Below are 19,734 nucleotides of genomic sequence, written 5' to 3'. Positions count from 1 at the left end.
AGTGAAGGTAAATGTTCTTATTCCCTCCCTCCCTCCCTCTCTCCCTTCCTTCCTTTTTTTTTTTTTTTTTTGGTTTGAGACAGGGTTTCTCTGTGTAGCTTTGTGCCTTTCCTGGAACTCACTCTGTAGCCCAGGCTGGCCTCGAACTCACAGAGATCTGCCTGGCTCTGCCTCCCGAGTGCTGGGATTAAAGGAGTGCGCCACCATTGCCCGGCCTTCCTTCTTTTTGAAACAGGGTTTGAACTTGAATACTTTCCTTGAATATGCAAGGCCCTAGCACCACAACAAATAAACCAACAAACAGATGCATCTTGCTTCCTGGAGCAGAGTGCTCAGGGGCTGACCTACTTAGACAGACACACTTCAGAACACCGCCCCCACCACAGACAGCTCTATTGGACAACACTGGCTGAGACTGAAGGCCAGGCTCCCAGGTCAGCTCCCAAGAGCTAGACAAGCCCAGACTTTGTACCTAGCCTGTTGTCTGCTGTGAGATGCTCCTCCAAGGACAGGTATCTGAACTGTGTAAATCCAGTGCCACTAGGTGGCGCTAAGGAAGCATCCAGAAACTGGTCCCCTGCCGCTGGGAGCTCTCACATAGCCACGGCTTCCTGGGGCCTGGGACAGGTGCAAACAGCTGTCCCTTTAGGAGGGTTCTAATCTTTGGCCAGCATCCAACTTTAGTGTGACATGTCAGAGTCCTGGCGTATCCTGAACACACACACTCAGATTACATTCAGACTTGACCACAGGAGGTCACTCAGGGTCACATACACACAAACGCTCCTTCTGCCACATCTCATTACAACCTGGACAAAACCAGCTGTGGCTTCCCAGCGCTGGCCATGTCCCTTCCTTCTGTCCTCACTAATCCTGGGATGTGGCTCCTCCTGTTCTTCCTGTCCCCCGCCCCCATATCATTTTACTTTGAGGCAGGGTTTGTAGCTCTTTGTAGCTCAGGCTGGCCTTGAACTTGTGGTGATCCTCCTGCTCCAGCTCTTGAGTATTGGGATTACAAAGAGTGTGTAACCATACCCAGTTATGGGTAATATTTTTTCTTTTTCTTTCTTTCTTTTCCTTTTTTTTTTTTTTTTAATTCTAGAAATTGAACCCAGCATCTCCCACATGCTAGGCAAGCATTTGAGCACTGGGCTTCATCTCCAGCTCCCTCATCTAAAATGGAAGAAGCCACACCTCTGGGAGAATGAACTTGTCTTGGTCTCATGACTACTACAGGCTGGAGCTGGAAATCTGGGGGTTTTCTGCTTCTGTATTGTTACTGACTCTGTTTGGAAGGCCCATGTGGTCACTCTTGGATAAACTGTTCTGGGAAGAACAGACTTGAGCTGTGCATATGTGGGCATATACACTGAGGCTGCTGGTCCTACTGAGACTGAAGCTGATGCTGGATGAGGGGCATGTGGGAAATGGAATGAAATAAAGCAATGGTTGCAGCTTGCATGGGATTCAAAAAATCTCTAGGTCATGTGTAAAGTGCTGTATATGGGGACAGTCATCCTGGGTCCAGAACATTTGAGTGTTCTGAGGACAGAGGGCAGGATGGGGCTGGTTCCTGACCTCTGACACTTTTTTTGAACCCAGAATTCCAAGTGTTCCTAAGGGAAGCACTCCCACTTTCCCTTGGGACCACACTAGTTTGCAGAGAGGCTGTGTTTTCTGTGTTGGGGGCTGATTCACTGGAAGGAGAGGACACCTGACCTTGTCAAGGGAGCCTCAGTGCTTTGCTCACATGGTAGGAGCTCAGGAATTTGCTAGAATTCTGATCTGGCGGAAAACCTTCTTGCTGGGCTAGAGAGACAGTTCAGCCGTTTAGTGCAAGTACTGCTCTCCCAGAGGACCTGGGTTTAGTTCCCAGCACCTATAACCATCTATAACTCCAGCTCCGGGGGACTCAACACCCTCCTTTGGCCTCCTTGGGGACCAGGCATATGATACATGGCAAGGTACTCATATACTTTAAAAAAGGTGTGTGTGTGTGTGTGTGTGTGTGTGTGTGTGTGTGTGTGTGAGAGAGAGAGAGAGAGAGAGAGAGAGAGAGAGAGAGAGAGAGAGAGAGAGAGAGAACCAAAACCTTTATCTTTTTCTTGGTTATTCTGTTCTCAGTCCCCGTGAGTGCTGAGTATGTGTGTACCGCTGTCTGCAGGGAAGGGTCCTGGTGATACAGATGACCGGACTTTCAGACCTCGGGGACCTGTGTCAGCACACCTTTCTCTGTGTTCCTGGTGCAGGATGTGCAGCTCACACAAACCCAGTCCAAGTGGAAAGAGATGGTGGCCATGCTTCTGAGTGGCTCTGTCATGAGTGAGGTAGCTGGAGACGGCAGAGACACCCTTGCTCAAGGTCACCTTGAGCAAACAGGATAGAGATGCAGTGGAAATGAATAGGAAATAGCACACTGGTCAGCAGCAAGGAGGAAGATAACGCCCCCCCCCCCCCCCCCGCGGGAGTGGGCTGATGCACTGACGGTTCTGAAGGGAACACCCAGAATCTTCCAGGGTGTCTCTGTCCAGAGTCTAGTTCAGTTAAAACCTTACCACGTCACCTTCCCTTCCAAACCTAGGCTTCTGAGCTGGACACATGCCTATAATCCTAGTACTCAAGAGACTGAGGCAGGAGGATTGCTGTAAATCTAAGGCCAGCCTGGGCTACATTGTGAGTAGTAGGTCAGCTAGGGCTACACAATAAGACCCTGGCTCAAAAAACAACCAGAAAGAGAAAACAGAAAAGAGGCAAGCAGTATTCTTGGTAGTGCACAGCCTACCTCCCCATGCTGCTCTAAACAGACCCGTGCTCTCCTGAAAACCAACCAAACAAAACAGAAGCCTTAGCCTTGCCAGCATCTCTTCCACTGGTAGTGGCTGGATCATTTTCTGCTCAAGGTTTGGGCAGGAGAACGGGAGGGGAAGAAACGTGGCTGTGATAGCTGGGTCAGAGTTGGAGCTGAGGAAGCAGACACATCAGTGTTCTGTGCCTTTGATGGCGCTGTCAATGCCAAGGTCAGAGACGGGAGGGATGTAGGCTGTCCATTATCTCATGAATATTTATTGAGTAGGCTGTCCATTATCTCATGAATATTTATCGAGCACCTCCTTTAAGCTGGCCCTGATTTAGGTGCTGGGATTCCTTTGTTGAATCCTGGCTTTGTCACTCATTGCCGAGGTCACCTGAGGGTAGAGCGCTGACCTCCCCACCCTGAAGATGAAGAAGCTAAGAGTCTTTGTCCCACAGGGAGGTTTAGGATGAATCGAGCTAACACACGGGAGGTTGTACAAAAGGCACTTTGCTCATGACCAGCTCTGTTACAGGAGATAAAGAGGAGTAAGATGTGAACAGCGTCTGGTCTCTGACTGCAAAGTACTCAGACTGTGGGGACTTTTAACAGTCACCCCAAAGCATGAGAGGTATGGGAGAAGTGGGGACTTCCTCCTGGAGAGACAGCACGTGACAGCCAAAAGGGAATCCTCTAGGAGTTTGAAACCAAGAGAACATCCAGGAAAAGGGGTCAGGTAGTGTAAGGAGCACTTTCCCAAGGCCAAGCTCCAGAACCCAGTGGAAGGATGCCCTGTAGGGTATGTGTAAGTCTCTTCGAGGGAGTCTGGATGTGGTGCTGAGGAGGTGATAGGCATCCTGGAGGGGTGAATGGGAAGCTACCTATTTCCGTGGTGATTGGCACAGTAGCTTTGGGCATCCTGGGGGTGGATTAGGACGACAAAGGCACCATGGTTGTGTTGCTGTGGAGGGTGGGGCCGAATCTCATAGTGACCCAGGCTGGAGGCTACACTGGTGCCCTATAAAGGTCAAGTTGTCTGAGGGGTTCCCCCTAGAGTGTGAAAGGAACGTTATGGAGGCTGAGGTCTTGTGCCCGGGGGAGTTTTAAAGCAGGTCTGTTGTGTGTATGGAGGCAAGCCAGTGTGCATGGGAATGTAGCACCTTTGATGTAGAATGTGGTGGGTGTGAAGAGCTTCAGTTCATCCCCGTGGCATTGGGTCCTTGAGCTCAGCAGGATGAATGGCGAGCCTCACACCCCCAGCAATGCTCATGGTCCAAGTTTATCGAGAGCAGTTTCTCAAACAGACAAGTCACACACTGATGGGCTTGGTGCTCTTTTCTAGTGGTGAGAGACAGAGCCCACATGGTTCCAAACAGCGCCCAAAGGAAACAGCAGTGGCTTTGTGAGGATAAGAACAGGGGCTTCTAATTACGTGTGTGTGTGTGTGTGTGTGTGTGTGTGTGTGTGTGTGTGTGTGTGTCTAGACAGGGTCTCATGTTGCCTTGCCAAGTCTCAGGCCTGCTATGTATTCAAGGATGACCCTGAAGTCCAATCCTCCTTCCAAATGCTGGGATTGTAAGTGCGTATTGCCATGCCAACCCTGGGGTTATGTTAGATGAGTGGTCGGCAGCAACCTCTTCACAAAAGTGACATTTGAGGGGACCAGAGTCAAAGAAGGACTGTGTGTGAGACTCTCTGAAGGTAGGAGTATCCAGGGCACTGGGAACTCCAGATACAAAGGCCTTGGGGTGGGAACAGCTTGACAGATGTGAAGGTGAGCTGGAAGACCACTCTGGTGGTGGTCAGGCTGGACAGTCCCCCTTCCTGCCAGAAGGTGGCAGTGTTGTCTCTCAGGACTGCCTGCTCACTTGGTGGCCAGTAGGGGATGCCTAGAGCTAGTCCCGTTGGTGACCAGGAACCTGAGCTGTCAGAGGTTTTACCCTGTCTTTGAGAAGTGATCAATGTGAAAGTTCTGGCTAGGGCAGATGAGTACACCACAGATCTTGTTTGTGACATTCCTTGCCTGCCTTCCCCACACCCACCCCCCTCCACTGGAGTATCTGTCTTTTCTTCTCTGTGTCTTCACCCTGCTCCCCGCCCCCTGTGCGGGGGCCCCCCCCCCATTGCTCCCTGGTGCAGCTGGCTTCCATCTCAAAGATAATTACTTGCTTTCCTGTGCTGCTCAGATGACGGGGACTGTTCTTACCCCAGTGCCTGGTCCCCTTCCCAGCGGCTTCTGTTTTCTGTTAAAGCCCCAGGCTCATCTCCCTCCCTCCCCATCTGAGGACTGCCCCTCCTCCCACTGTCCTTCACTGCTCTCCTCCTGCACTCCAGCAAGTTCTTGTCTTTGACTGGGGCAGCCAGAGTCTGTGCTGAAAAGGGAGATCGGCACAGCAAACAGGCGCAGCCAGGAGACGGCCCCTGGGCACTAACATGAAGGGTCATTTCAGTCCATAGAGATAAAGCTTCTCTGCCTTATACTCTCTGGTTTTTTTTTTACCCCCCTCTTCTTTTGGGGCATTGAACCCAGGACCTCACACATGCTAAGCACATACTCTACCACCCATGAACTTGCAGTGGAGACTAAACTGATCCTGGTGCCAGCCAGGCTGCAGGTTGAGGAGGCCTTGGCTTTGGTCTGTGGATTGCACCACGGTGGTTAAGAGCCCCGTGTACTGTGGTTTGGTTAAGACCAGTGGGCTAGTGATGATGGGCTAGCGACATGTGCCCCGGGATCTTCTTTACAATGCTGGGCAAATGCTGCCAGCCACAACCCCATGACCTCAAAGGACTAACCCTGGGCATTCTACAATGTGTTGCTGAGCAGGGTTAGGCAGGCTCGGCACATTTCAATGTACAGTATTTCCAGCTTTCACTGTGTTTGCTGGGATGTAACCTGTCCTCAGCTGGGAAGTGTCTGAATTTTATTTTATTGTGGTAAGAATGCTTAACAATGAGATCCACCCTCCTAATTGATATCTAAGTACACTCACTACCCATTATTCTTGACTGTAAGTAAGAGTTTCTTTTCTTTGTGTGTGGGAGGGGTATGGGTGTGTGTGTGTGTGTGTGTGTGTGTGTGTGTGTGTGTGTGTGTATGTGTGTGAGAGAGTGTGCATGCGTGCTTGTGAATGTTAGGTGGAGTCTAGAGGTCAACCTTGGGTGTTGATCCTGAAGAGCTGTCTACCTCAACTTAAAAAAATTTTATTTTTTAATTGTATGTATGTGGGTGTTTTGCCTGCGTGTATGTCTGTGCATCACATTCATACGGTGTCCATAGAGGCCAGAAGAGGGCGTTGGATCCCCAGGAACTGGAGTTACAGACTGTTGGGAGCCACGTGGTTGCTGGGAGCCAGACCTGGATTGCGGCCAGTGTTCTTAACTGCTGAGCCATCTCTCCAGGTCACACCTTAATTTTTTTCTCTTTGAGACAGGGTTTTTTTTTTTTTTTTTTTCCCTCTGTGTAGCCCTGGCTGTCCTGGAACTTACTCTGTAGACCAGGCTGGCTTTGAACTCACAGAGAGCCACCTGCGTCTGCCTCCAGAAAGCTGGGATTAAAGGAATGTTACACCATGCCTGGCCCCACCTTGATTTTTTTGTTTTTGTTTTTGGCCATTCTCCAACTTTACAATTTGACACTCAGCAGGTTAGTTCTCTTCCACATTGACTGTCTGTAGATTTTAGAACGTGGTAACAGGTACATAAGTTACCAATGTGTAGAGCTTGTTTGGTGAGTCCCCATCCTCATTATATTTTCTGGACAAACGTACATGGATATGGTATGGAACATTCCTTATTCCTTTGGCCCTGACAGCTTTATTGAGCCTGGTATCAATGCGAACATCTGGAGTCCCCATTTCCTTCCTGGCAAATTTCCGGATTTCTTTGAGTGCCCTAGGGGCATGCTTCTTGAAGTCCACTCCATGGATGCACTTGTGAAGGTTGATGGTGTATTCTCCAGTCACCACCTCGTAGATGGCAGAACGGCCCTTCTTCTCGCCACCCTTCTTTGTGGTTGCCATCTAAGTGCAGGTGACAGAGAGGCTTCCGCCGGGCCCAAGTTGAAAAGCCCACCTTGATTTTTTTAAAGACAGGGTCTCTCATTGGAACCTGGAACTTGCCAATTATTAGGTGGCTAGCTTGTGAGCTCCTGGGGTTCACTTGTTTCTGCCTCTCCCAACTGGATTCCAGATGTGCACCACCATGTCTGGCTTTCTGTGTGGATGCTGGGGAGTGAACACAGGGCCTCGTGCTTTTGTAGCAAGTGTTTTACCAACTGAGCCTTCTCTCCAGCTCTCGCCCCACCCCTGCCTCTCGACTGAGGATTGAAGCCAGAGTCTTGTGCATGCTAGACAAGAACTTCACCACAGAGCTCTCATTCTCGACGTGTCTTTTTATTTTGAGACAGTACCTCCATGAGTTGCTCAGGCAGGACTTTGTGACTCTCTTGCTTCAGCCTTCTGACTGGATGGGATTATAGGTCTGCACCACCAAGTCTGGTGCACCTTCTTCTGAGTGGGAAGTCCAGCTTATTGGTGGAAGTATTAAGGCAACTCCACGTAGTTAAAAGGGAGGTTTATTTTGTGGGGTAACTTCCAAGTAAAGGGATAGGTTACAGGGTCCAGGAAAGGTGTAGTGCCGTCCAGCGGTGTTCTCTGGAGAACTCTGCTCTGTCTACCTCCAGTGTCCAGGATCCAGAAACCAAGAGAGCCGGCACATCCGGATCTCAGGTCTTAAGGGCTCCTGTCTCAGCCCCGCCTCATAGGCTTAACAGTTACCGGAAGCGTCAATGGGGGTAGTACTTCCAGGTCAAAGCTGGAACAGCTACCCACTACACAGCTCCTTTTCTTGCCACAGACCCTGGGCACATGGGTTAAACTTTTTCTTGCCTTCTTCATTTGTAAAATGGGGACGATGATAATGGTAATTTCCATATGGGTTGTTCAAAGTGTTTTAGCTATACACGATAAGAGGTGATAAAATTATGTGTTACTATTGAAATATTTATCAACTGATAATATATTTATGAAATATTAGTTTACTTTATTATAGCAGTATCATAGCAATACATGATCGTTTAATGAGTTAATTTATTATTATTAGTGTGTATGTGTGTGTGTGCTTGTGGTGTATGTGGGCACATGCAGGCATGCTTATCTATGCTAGTGTGTTTGGAGCCAGAGGTTGATGTCAGGAATTTCCTCTATCATTCTCCATCTTGTTGGTTGAGACAGGGTCTCTCATTGGCCTTGTTGGTTGAGACAGGGTCTCTCATTGACCTTGTTGGTTGAGATGGGGTCTCTCATTGGCCTTGTTGGTTGAGACAAGGTCTCTCATTGGCCGGCAACTTACTAATTAAGCTATACTGGCTGGCCAGAGACCTCCCAGGATCTGCATGTCCCTAACCTCCAGTGCTGGCATTTCAGCACATGTTGCTGTGCCTGGTTTTCATGCAAGCACCCCATGCACTGGTGCTTGCCATCTCCTCAACCTTAATGTATGGTTAATTCCATGGCATGGCATGGCAGAATTAGACTTCAGAAACATGTGACTGTCATTGTCTAATGGAGTTTGTTGGTCTGTCTAGAAACAGGCCCGATACAGTTGATCTCAGCAGAACTTGCCTTCCCACACCAGTGCTATGCACAAAAACCCCTAGCCATGTGGGTCAGGCTATGCCCTCACAAGAAGGGTAAAGTGATCCAAACAGCCCTGGTCACAGACCTGCCCTCCCTCACCCGAGAACCATTTGTAAGTCTGTACTGGCTAGGTCAGGGAGTGCCAAAGGGGACTCTGTGGACACTTGTGAAAATTCAGGTTCCTGGGCTGTCTTAGTTTGGGTTCCTATCGCTGCAATGAAACACCATGGCTCAAAAAGCAACTTGGGGAGGAACGGGTTTATTTGGCTCACACTTCCACGGTGCTGTTAATACATCACTGAAAGAAGTCAGGACTGGAACTCAAGCAGGACAGGAACCTGGAGGCCGGAGCTGATGCAGAGGCCGTGGAGGGGTGCTGCTGACTGGCTTGCTCCACGTGGCTTGACCAACTTGTTTTCTTATAGAACCCAGGACCACCAGTCCAGGGAGGGCACCGTCCACAGTGGGCTGGGCCCTCCCCCACTGATCACTAACTGAGGAAATGCCTTCCAGCTGGATCTCATGGAGGCATTTCCTCAACGGAGGCTCTTTTCTCTGATGACTCCAGTTTGTGTCACACAAACCAGCTAGCACATGGGCTTTGCTCTGAACTGAGCTGGAATTCAGAGGGCTCTGCACCCTTCATCATGGTTAGGGGCTGGAAACCCTGCATGTTGGTGGGTTTCACCTGGGCATCACTTATCCTGTTTGTCTGAAGGATGGCAGCTTGCCCCACATTGCCCTGGTCTTGAGATCAGGTTTGATTGTATGTGAGGAACTGGCCGGGAGCAGCCTCAAGCTCATGGAAAACCACGCAGCCTGTCTCCAACCACGGGTAAATGAACTGACCCTCTAACATTAACATAGTAACATTAACTTAAAAGTAACACTTAGGCTCCTTTATGTTTCTCATCCCCAGAAACACCTCTGCAAAGGCCATTGCATGGCTTTTGACACAATTTATTTCCACAAGGGCACATGCCAAGCCTAAAAGAACTAGCCTAAAGAATTTGGATTTATGTCTCTAAGATGACTGCTAAATATACCCACAATGCCATTGAGAACATTGTCATCATGCTGACTGGGCTGTTTATTTATTTATAACTTTACTTTGAACAGTAGATGTATTTATATGGTTCAAACCCAAAGTGGTATAAAGATAGATGTGGTGGGAAAACTCACTTTTATTCTAGTCAACCCAACCCCACCTCTCCCTTCTTGAGCTCATTTATGACGCTGTTCCCAGCACATATTGGTATAAAATATGAATAAAATTTTTTTTTTAGCTCCCTTTCTTACATACAAGGAAGTGGTCCACACAGCACAGCTTTGCATCTTGATCAGGAATGTGGCTTGAGAATATTCTCACGTCTGTCCACTCACAGTTGCAAATGCCCGCTCCCCACCCGCTTCCAGCTTGCTTTTGAAACCATTGTGTAGTACTTTTACTACGAGGATTTACTTTTCAAGACTGATTATTTCTTGCTTTGCTGGGGATTGAACTCAGGGCCTCATGTATGTTAAATGAGTGCTTTCCTGTGGAGTCATACCTCCCCCGAGACTTGAGAATGCTTTTAAGAAATTTAACTTGACATTATGGAAGTTGTGGAAAAATGCATCCTTCTAAACAGTCATGCAAAATGCAAACCGTACTACATCGGATATGACCTTTCGTGCATGAAAGGGAGATAAGAAGTGGTCTTTGGGAGGCTGATGACGGCTTGAAGTCATGAGTTCAGATGAGGATGTGCAGCTAATCGAGATGCTCCTTCCAAAAGACCCCCATTTTCCTTTATATTTCCTTTATAAGAATCAAGACATTATAAGCAAAGTATCCTATGTCTTCATTGTCAGATGTGGCCTCTCTTCCCCAGAGGAGCCACTGTTAAGAGTTTGGTACATATTTTTCTGGTTGTCTTTGGGCCTTTGAGTTTCTCCTGCATGTGGCTGTCCAGATGTGCACAGTCCTTTGGAGGTCCTGAGAAAGGACCTTAAGATAGGAAAGGCCTTTTTTTTTTTTTTTTTTTTTTTCAAGACAGGGTTTCTCTGTGTAGTTTTGGTGCCTGTACTGGATCTCCCTCTGTAGACCGGCCTGGCCTCGAACTCACAGAGATCTGCCTGGCTCTGACTCCCGAGTGCTGGGATTAAAGGCGTGTGCCACCACCGCCGCCTGACAAGGAAAGGCCATTTTGTGTAGGATTTTTATCTTCGGTTCTGTGTCCCCCACCCCCCACCCTCCGGACTCATCTGTGTGTGTCTGGAGAAGGGTTACTCTGCATTTTACACCTAAGAACTCAGACTAGGAAAGGGACAGCTCTGGGCCAGAAAGTGGTTCTGCCACCTCCTGGCCTGGTGTTCCCTGCACACCTCTCTGCTGGGCTGTAGACCGCATCTCTGCTGCTGTGTACATGCCTGACCCTTTGCAGAAACATACATGCACGTGCAGATTTAAGGGTAAGCACAAGCAAGGAAAACACATATTTATTTTTTATTTGTTTTGTTTTATGAGACAAACTGTAGTCTGTCCTGGAACATGTGATTCTGCTGCCTCAGCCTTCCGAGTGCTGGGGTTATAGGTACAAGCCTTCTTGCTGGATTTTTTTTTAAAAAAACTTGTGTGTGTATGTGTCATGTGCATGTGTGTGTTTTTGTGTGTATGCAAGTACCCATGTGTGTGTGCCAGAGGTAAGAGGCAGATAGATGCCTTCTTCAACAGCTGTTCACATTCTTCTCCCCCCCCCTTTTTTTTTGAGTTGGGGTTTCTCTCTGTAGCTCTGGCTGTCCTGGAACTAGCTATGTAGACCAGGCTGGCTGTGAACTCAGAGAGATCCTCTTGCCTCTGCGCCACCATCCCTGGCTTCCACCTTATTTTTTGAGGCAGGGCCTCTCATTGAATCTGGAGCTTGCAGCTTTGGCTAGACTTTCTGGCCAGCAAGCTTCAAACTAGTCGTTTCTGCCTCCCCACACCGGGAGGGCTACAAATTCCGGCTGGGTGTGCTGGTGTACAACATTAGTCCCAGCACTTGGGAGGCAGAGACAGCTGGATCTCTGAGTTCAAGGCCAATCTGGTTTACATAAAGAATTCCAGGCAAGCCAGAGCTATGTAGTGAGACCCTGTATCAAAACAAAAACAAAAACAAACCAGCAAAACCAACCAACCAACCAACCAACCAACCAATCAAAACAAACAAACAAACAAAACCCCATAAAACCAAACAAACTCAGACGTCATGTCTGTGCAGCAAGTACTTTATCAATGGAGCCATCTCTCTATCCCAGTTGTTTTTTTCTGAGACAGGGTTTCTCTGTGTAGCCCCAGCTAAACTGGAACTCACTTTGTAGACTAGGCTGGCCTCGAACTCACAGAGATCCGCCTGCCTCTGCCTCCTGAGCACTGGGGTCAAAGGCATGTGCCACCACTGTCCAGCTTGTTAGGTTTTTGAGGCAAGATTTTGCTGTGTAACCCAGGCCAGCCTTGAACTCAGAGCCTCCTGTTCAGCCTCCTCAGTGCTAGGATTACAGGTGCGCACCACTAAGCCAGCCTGGGATTCTACCGTTGTCTTCTCCACGGAGACAGAGTTGTGCCCTGGCTGCCCTCCCTCTGATTGCACTAAGAATGCTCTGTGATCTGTCCCTCGGCCTTTTGCTTGTGGGTGCTCTGGTGCACCTGCCTGTGCTTGGGGAAGCTGTTCTGAGGGCTCTTCCTGGGCATATTTACCCACAGCCTCCCTTGGAGGATGCTCACTGCACTGAGCAAGGGTATGGTCTTTCCCCACACCTCTTTGATTTTTTTTTGTTGTGCTGCCCCTTGGGCAGAGGCCTGACAAACCTAACTCACACTGGCTTAGGAAAAACATTCCAAAGGAAAAATGAAATCCAAGACAATGCTCTACCCTTGAAACAGATACGTTGAAGAAACCAGCTTTGGGACTGACTCGAACCAGTTTGGGGCCATAAAATCATCAGAACTTCCCCCTTTACTTATTTGAACAATGGTCTCATGTATCCCAGGCTGATATCAAACTTGATATGCAGCTAAAGATGACCTGGGACTTTTGATGCTCCCTCCTCCGCCTCTTTAGGGCTGGGATTACAGGTGTGAGCTCCCATACTTCCTGTATAAGATGCTTGGGATCAAAGCCAGGGTTTTAAGCATGCTAGGCTGGTGCTCTACCCACTGACCTGTATTGTCCTTTCTCTGCCTCTTGATTCTGCTTTCTTCACAGGCTTCTACCGTCTTGTATTATGAGGTAGTTACCTCTCTGCAGCTCCAGTCTGCCACTCTGGAAACCTCAGGAGCTTTTGTTAAGTTTCTTCCTGTGACGCTAAGGACGACTTGGGGAGGCGTTTGCTCTATTTTGACAGCCAGGTTTATGGGCTTGGAAAACAGAAGGTATAAATTGGTCAGGCTTGACTGTGTTCCCACCACAAAGCTCAGGATGGGCAGGCTGAGAGGGACAGCCCCACCTCAACCACCGAGAATGACGGTGATGTCTGAGTGCCCCGCCCCCCTCTCCACGGGCCTGAGCAGGCAGATCAGCTCCCATCGATGACAGACATTGTAACCATGTGACGAGATTAGTCAGTTCCTTGCCTCCTTATTTATTTATTTTTCGGTTTTATGAGACAAGGTGTTGCCATGTAGCACAGACTACTTGGACTTCACTGTATAATCCAGTCCGTCCTGGGACATATGCTTCTGCTGCCTCAGCCTCCTGAGTGCTGGGGTTATAGGTACAAGCCTTCTTGCTGTGTGTGTGTGTTTTTTTAAAATTTGTGTGTGTATGTGTCATGTGCATGTGTGTGTTTTTGTGTGTCCCCATCCCCTTTCACTTGGATTTTGCGGGTGTCAGCACTGCGGATTAGTATTTGGGTTTGGGGCTCGACTCCGCTGTGCAGCTCTGTGCAGTCCTGCACAGGAGAATGACCTTGTTGGTTTTGGTTTACTCAGCTGCAGCAGGTGGGGGTGGCTACACAGTGGCTCTCCGGCTTCAGAACAGGCAGGACCTGCTCTTGGAGTTGCGCCTGGGCAGTTGGGATGGAGACCTGTGCCTGCCTGGGGACCCCTGAGGATGTGTCAGGTGATCTCTGCATGAGTGACTATGGGATGGGGCAGCACACTGTCCCACAGGGACTGTTTTCTGAGCTCTGGGTGAGGAAGAGAAAAAGGGAGCCAGCTGAGCCGATGCCACAATGTGCAGACTGGAGAGGTGACCCCAGGAAGCAGCCCTGCCTGACACTGATGGCCAGGAAAAGTTGTTTAGTCCTGTTTTGACCTTGAGGAGCAGGGCCAGTGATGTGCTGATCTATCTTTAACACCGGCTCAAACAATGCTGGCTAATTTCCCCCCTCTTCCCCCCCCCTTTTTTGATTTAATTTTTTAACATTAAATTTTGAGACCAGTTCTCACTAAATTGCCCAAGTTGGCTTTGAACTCACTTTGTAACCCAAGCAGTATTTGGGATTTAGGCCTGTGCCATAAAATCTGTTTTAATCTCTCTCTATCCCTCTCATGTTCATGTGTATCATACGTGCATGTACATATATGTGTGGAGGCCAGAGGTATCTTTCTTTCTCAAGCACTGTCCATCTGTTGTTTTTAATTTTAGAGAGGGTCTCACTATACAGCTCTGGCTGGCTTGGGACTTGCTCTGGAGACCAGGCTGGCTTTGAAATCACAGAGATCCACTTGCTTTTGTACCACCAGGTCCTTACAATGTTTTTTCTGTTTGTCTTTTGGGACAAGCTCTCTCACTGGGATCTGGAGGTTGTTGATTAGATTAAGCTGTCTGACTAGCAAGTTCCAGGGATCTTGTTTCTGCTTCCCAGCACTGGAATTATGTGTGCTCACCACTCTGTAGGGGCTGGGGATCAGACTCTGGTCCTCAGGATTGCATGCTGCATGCACACTTTACTGACTGAGTCATGTCTCTGGTTCCTTTATCTCTCTTTCCAATAGAGAGCTGTCTGAGACTCAGGCAGGCCTTGGGCAGGCAATGCTGTTTAGTTAGCCAGGATATAATAACATGGTTTAATTTTCATTATATTTACTATTTTAGTGCTCTTAATTTTTCTATTAGTCTTAAACCCAGAAGATTGTCACCACCCCAGGGACCAGTGTGGTGACTTTCTGAGACCACAACTTTCTCCTCCCCTGTCTCTGTGTCTTGATCACACAGCATGTGGGCAGCTTCTGGAATGGTGTGGAGGTTGGCCAGTGTCCTATGCAGCAGCCTCTTTAGGCCTGTATTAGTTTGTGTCTCTGTTGTTGTGATGAACACAATGACCAAAAATGACTCTGTGTGTGTGTGTGTGCTCATGTGTGTGCATGTTCGATGCCTGGAGAGATGGTTCAGTGGTTCACAGCTCTTGTTGCTCTTGCAGAGGACCCAGGTTTGGTTCCCAGACCCTCCATGGTGGCTCACAGCCATCAATAACTCCAGTTCCAGAGGCATCTGAAGACCTCTTTTGACTTCTGCAAGGCACTGGGCATGCACGTGGTACATATACATGCATAAAGGCAAAATACTCGTACACATACAAAAAGCAAATCCTAATAAAAAGCAAACCAGGGGCTGGAGGGATGGCTCAGCAGTTAATAGCACTGGCTGTTCTTCCAGAGGACCCGGGTTCAACTCTCAGCACCCACATGGCAGCTCACAGCTGTCTGTAACTCCAATTCCAGGGGATCTGATACCTTCATGCACATAAAACAAAGTTAAATAAATTATTTTTTAAAAAAAGCAAACTGGAGAGAAAAGAGTTTATTACGTTTTGCAGGTCACCATGGCTGGAAACCAGAGCAGGAGCCCAGGGCAGGCACTGAAGCAGAGCCGTGGAGGGGTGCCGCTCACTGGCTTGCTCCTCCTGGTTTGCTCAGCCCGCTTTCTCATGCAGCCCAGGACTATCTGCCCAACAGTGACACCAACCCCAGTGGGCTGGGTCCTCCCACATTAACCATCAATCAAGAGATGCCCCATAGACTTGTCTACAGGCCAGTCTGACAGAGACATTTTCTCAGTTGAGGTTCCCTCTTTGCAGGTGACTGTAGTTTGTGTCAGTTGACACACACACACACACACACACACACACACACACACACACACACACACTCACCAGCACAAGGTCCAAGCCTCTCATTTCCCTGTCGTGGAAGGTCAGGCAGTCAGTGAATGCCTGGTATGCGGCCTTCCCACAAATGTTATCTGGTTTACCCCATAACCCTGGGTTATGTACCAGTGACTTCTCATTTCTTCTGATAGGGGAAAGAGACCCATGCAGGCCAGCTGGTCAGCACCTGCCTAGCTAAGTGGCAAGTGTTTGGCCTGGTGACTGTGAAACAAATGAGTTTCCCCTCACTTCTCCTTTTCCCCTGGTGCTAGGGATAGACCTCAGGGCCACCAGCTCACTAGGCAAGCACTCTTGACACTGAGACATAGCCTTAGGCTTCTATTTTGTCAATAGTTTTTAAAATATGCTTCTACTCTGTCGAGTCCAGAAGAAGTACGCTGTTTCTGAACTAGCCTCGTGGCTTGCACCTGAAGTCTCAGCACTTGGGGAAACAGGAACAGGAGGAGCCAGTTAGGGCTACACAGCAAAACCCGTTCTCAAAAATAAAGGACCTAAAAGGGAGTGATGCAGGTGCCTGGGACCCCAGCTCTTCGGAACGTGGAAGGAGGAGGATGGGAGTTCAAGGCCCGATTCAGCTGTGTAGTGAGTTGAGGCCAGCCTGGGCTGTGTGAAACCCTCTCTGAAAAAATGAGAAAGGAAGCAAAAAACAAAACAAAACAACAACAACATGAACAACAATCACCCCCCAGGCACCCAGCTCACTGGTTGGATGTTTCCTTCTGCTCCACCTCTGGTGCTGGTTGGCTGCACCCTTCCTCTGTGCGTCCTACCTTGGGGGTTCAGTGTGACGCTCAGGCTGTTTCACGTCCTGATTCTCTATGAAAAGCAAAGGCTTTGCTTCCTCAGCATTGAGGAACTCCATTCTCATAATGCATGTGGGGTCACATGAAGGTCACTGCTGGCCTTGGCTGGGCACTGTCTTCAGAACCTTCGACTGACAAAATGTAGGATGGATAGTGTGCGCAGACTATGGTCGCCAGCCCAGCTCCCCTCAACCTTGAAACAGATTTAATGTGTTCAAATGGAGAGTTACTTTTGTAACCTGACCCATCCTTTGTGACCCTGTGTGGCTGGAGGAAACTTGTTTTTGTTACCTTTTTTTTTTTTTTTTTTTGGTTTTTCGAGACAGGGTTTCTCTGTGTAGCTTTGTGCCTTTCCTGGATCTCATTCTGTAGCCAGGATGGCCTTGAACTCACAGAGATCCACCTGGCTCTGCCTCTCAAGTGCTGGGACTAAAGGCGTGCGCCACCACCGCCCGGCTGTTGCTTGTTTATTTGAGACAGGGTCTCACTGTGTAGACCATGCTGGCCTCTAACTCTTAAAGATCTGTCTGCCTCTGCTTTCTAAGTACTGGTGAGTGCTTATACACCTAGCTCTGGAGGGAAGATTTAAATGTCCTCCCTTCCTCTGTCTGTCTGTCTGTGTCTCTCTGTAGGGCTTCTACCAAGCAAATGGGCAACAGACATAATAGGAAGCAAGCAATGAGTCTTACTGGGGCCTAAGCATTGTGGTCACACACGGAGTAAGAGACACAAAAAGGACAGAATGGCCTGTGCAGAGCTCAGCAGAGCGATGGGGACAGCAGCTGGTGGTGTGTGTGTGTGTGTGTGTGTGTGTGTTCGCGCGCGCGCACACACACAGCAGGCACAGTGATCTTGCTGGGCAGATAAGGTAACAGACACCTGTAGTCTAGGCCAGGTGTCAGGACCCCCCACCCCTTTTCTTTTTGCTTGGGAAGACACCCCCCCCCAGCAGAAAGGGGTGTCAGAAAAAGTGTCTGTGTTTGCAGCTTACCGATGTGGACGGTTGTAAATTGATGAATTAATTCCCCCACTCCTTTCTTTTTATGAAAGGGAAACCTCAGAGCCATTCCTCTGTCAGCAGAGGCTTGATGTTTCCCCGAAGACCGTCTTGAACAGCACCCCCGCCCAGCTCTGTCTGTGGGGGTATTTGCTTTGTGTGTGTGTAGCCCTTGAACCTGTCTGGTGATATGAGCGTGGGGTGGGTCCGGCAGAGAATGGATGGAAGCAAAGAATCGGGGAGAGGCGCTCCAAGTCAAAAGAAGCAACCAGCAGGTGCAGATTCTCAGGTTCTCTGTGGCGTGGCAACAACTAAGAACAGTTTACCCCTCAGGAGAGGGAAGAGAATTGCTAACAGGAAGAGATCTTTGATTACAGCAGGAGTGATGCAGGGTAGGCCGCTGGAGGAACTTCGGAGGGCCCGGGAAAGTAAGCTTGGGAGAAAATTTACTCGCGGCAGAGGCGCAGCTGCTCAGAGCGGGTCTCCATTCAGCCAGAGCGGGCAAAGCTCGGGAGTCCATGTCTGCACCAAAGATGACCTTCATGTTTGTCTTTTAGGCTAAAAGGGCTTAATGTCAGGGTGTGAAGGATCTGTCAACACATCAATGAGTCTTCTGAGGAGGAAGCTTGTGATTTAGCAGAAGGGCTTTGATTCCACCCACCAATAAGGGACAACTTCCTCCCGGAAAGGAGTACCCAGCCCCGAGTTTCTTAGGGACTGAGAAGGAGAGTTCAGCCCACTAGGAAACAACCTGGAACCTACAGGGACTGGACGGATGCAGTGCCAGCCTGTGGGGTTGCTGGCTGACCTCTGTCTGATATGTGTTTCGCTTTGTTTCTCTCCTCTCCTCCCTCTTTCTTTCTTTCTTCCTTCCTTCCTTCCTTCCTTCCTTCCTTCCTTCCTTCCTTCCTTCCTTCCTTCCTCCCTCCCTCCCTCCCTCCCTCCCTCCTCTCTGTCTCTCTCTCTCTCTCTCTCTCTCTCTCTCTCTCTCTCTCTCTCTTTCTTTTGAGACAGATTTCTCTGTGTAGCCCTGGCTGTCCAGGAACTTGCTCTGTAGACCAGGCCAGCCTTGAACTCAGAGATCCTCCTGTCTCTGCCTTCCGAGTGCTTGGATTAAAGGTGTGTGGCACCACCACCATCACCTGCTATTTTTTTTTAAGGTTTATTTATTTTATTTTACGTGAATGTCTTGCCTGCATGTTTATCTGCACCATGTACATGCACTACCCCTAGAGACCAGAAGAGGGCGTCATATCCCCTCAACTGGACTTATGGATAGTTTGTGTTTCCATGTGGATGCTAGGAAATGAACTCAGGCCTCCTGAAAGAGAAGCCAGTGCTCCTCTGAGCCCTCTCTCCAGCACCCCTTCGCCCCCACCTCCTGCTTTTTAAAAGACTGGTAAGTAGCCTAGTCTGGTGTCAACTCACAGTTCTGCCTCAGCTTCCTGGGTGCACCCACAAATTCAGCCATACTGTTATTTAATTTAAAAAAAGAGTGTGCATGTGTTTGCGCGCGCATGAACATGCAATGTAAATTCAGGTAGAGGTCAGAGGTCAATGTCTGCTGTCTTCCTCAATTACTTTCTAAAGTATTTTTTGAAACAGGTCTCTTAATAAACCTGGAGCTCATTGACTGAGCTAGGCTTCCAGCCAGTGAGCTCCCGGGGGTCTTGCCTCTGTCCCCTGAGTTCTGGGGCCACACTGCTCTGTCCTGCTTTTTACCTGGGTGCTGGGGATCCGAATCCAGGTCCTCGTTTTTTTTTTTTTTTTTTTTTTTTTGTGTGTGTGTGTGGCAGGCATTTTGGTCTTTACATTTCATTTTTCCCTGGATCCATTTGACACCTCTATGACTATTGTTACTACGTCAGCTCGTTTTGAAGTAAAACTCAGGCTCACTAACATGAGCAAATTGTTATTCTATGTTTTGGTCAAACTGACACTTTCCCTATCAGAATAGTTTGGTCTGAAACCACAACCAATCAAAGTGCGGTGTTGTGGATGGAGTCCAGTCCCAAGGGACACATCGTGACACAACCCCCTCATCTAAGGCTTAGGGAACAGGGCATGGGAAACCTGTAAGAGTCACAGGAACCGGGAGTTTTTGTCTCCTAGAAAACTAGGACGTCACACCCACAAAGTCTCACCAACATGGCTGCCTAAACATGACTTGAACAAGGATGATGTCAGTACACATGCTGACGTGGAAGGGGGAAACGCTCACAGGCCTCAACTTTACACAGAGAGCTACAGGTGACTAAGGATACTGAGGGCTGAGAGACGGTCTACCCCACGGAAGAGCACACTTATTGGTTGTCTAACACCAAAGGGTCAGCTCTGAAAACATACAAACACAAGTAACATTATATGAACTGA

General features: G+C 48.8%; 2 protein-coding genes across 5 annotated transcripts in view; one reads left to right on the top strand and one right to left on the bottom strand.

Moving 5' to 3' along the window:
* Rap1gap2 (RAP1 GTPase activating protein 2) overlaps positions 1 to 19,734 on the top strand; it is a 227,036-nt gene that overhangs the window by 58,439 nt on the left and 148,863 nt on the right. The window lies entirely within an intron of this gene.
* Positions 6,472 to 7,374, bottom strand: LOC114691412 (60S ribosomal protein L31-like). Its single transcript, XM_037200862.1, has one exon. The coding sequence runs from the start codon at positions 6,811 to 6,813 to the stop codon at positions 6,472 to 6,474; it is 342 nt and encodes a 113-aa protein (XP_037056757.1). The 5' UTR covers positions 6,814 to 7,374.

This window comes from Peromyscus leucopus, chromosome 8b (genome assembly GCF_004664715.2).
Source record: "Peromyscus leucopus breed LL Stock chromosome 8b, UCI_PerLeu_2.1, whole genome shotgun sequence".
Classification (NCBI taxonomy): domain Eukaryota; kingdom Metazoa; phylum Chordata; class Mammalia; order Rodentia; family Cricetidae; genus Peromyscus; species Peromyscus leucopus.
This window is presented reverse-complemented; position numbering and strand designations above follow the sequence as displayed.

Excerpts from the sequence above, each read along its gene's own strand:
- LOC114691412 (XM_037200862.1), bottom strand. The coding sequence starts at position 6,813 with ATGGCAACCACAAAGAAGGGTGGCGAGAAGAAGGGCCGTTCTGCCATC.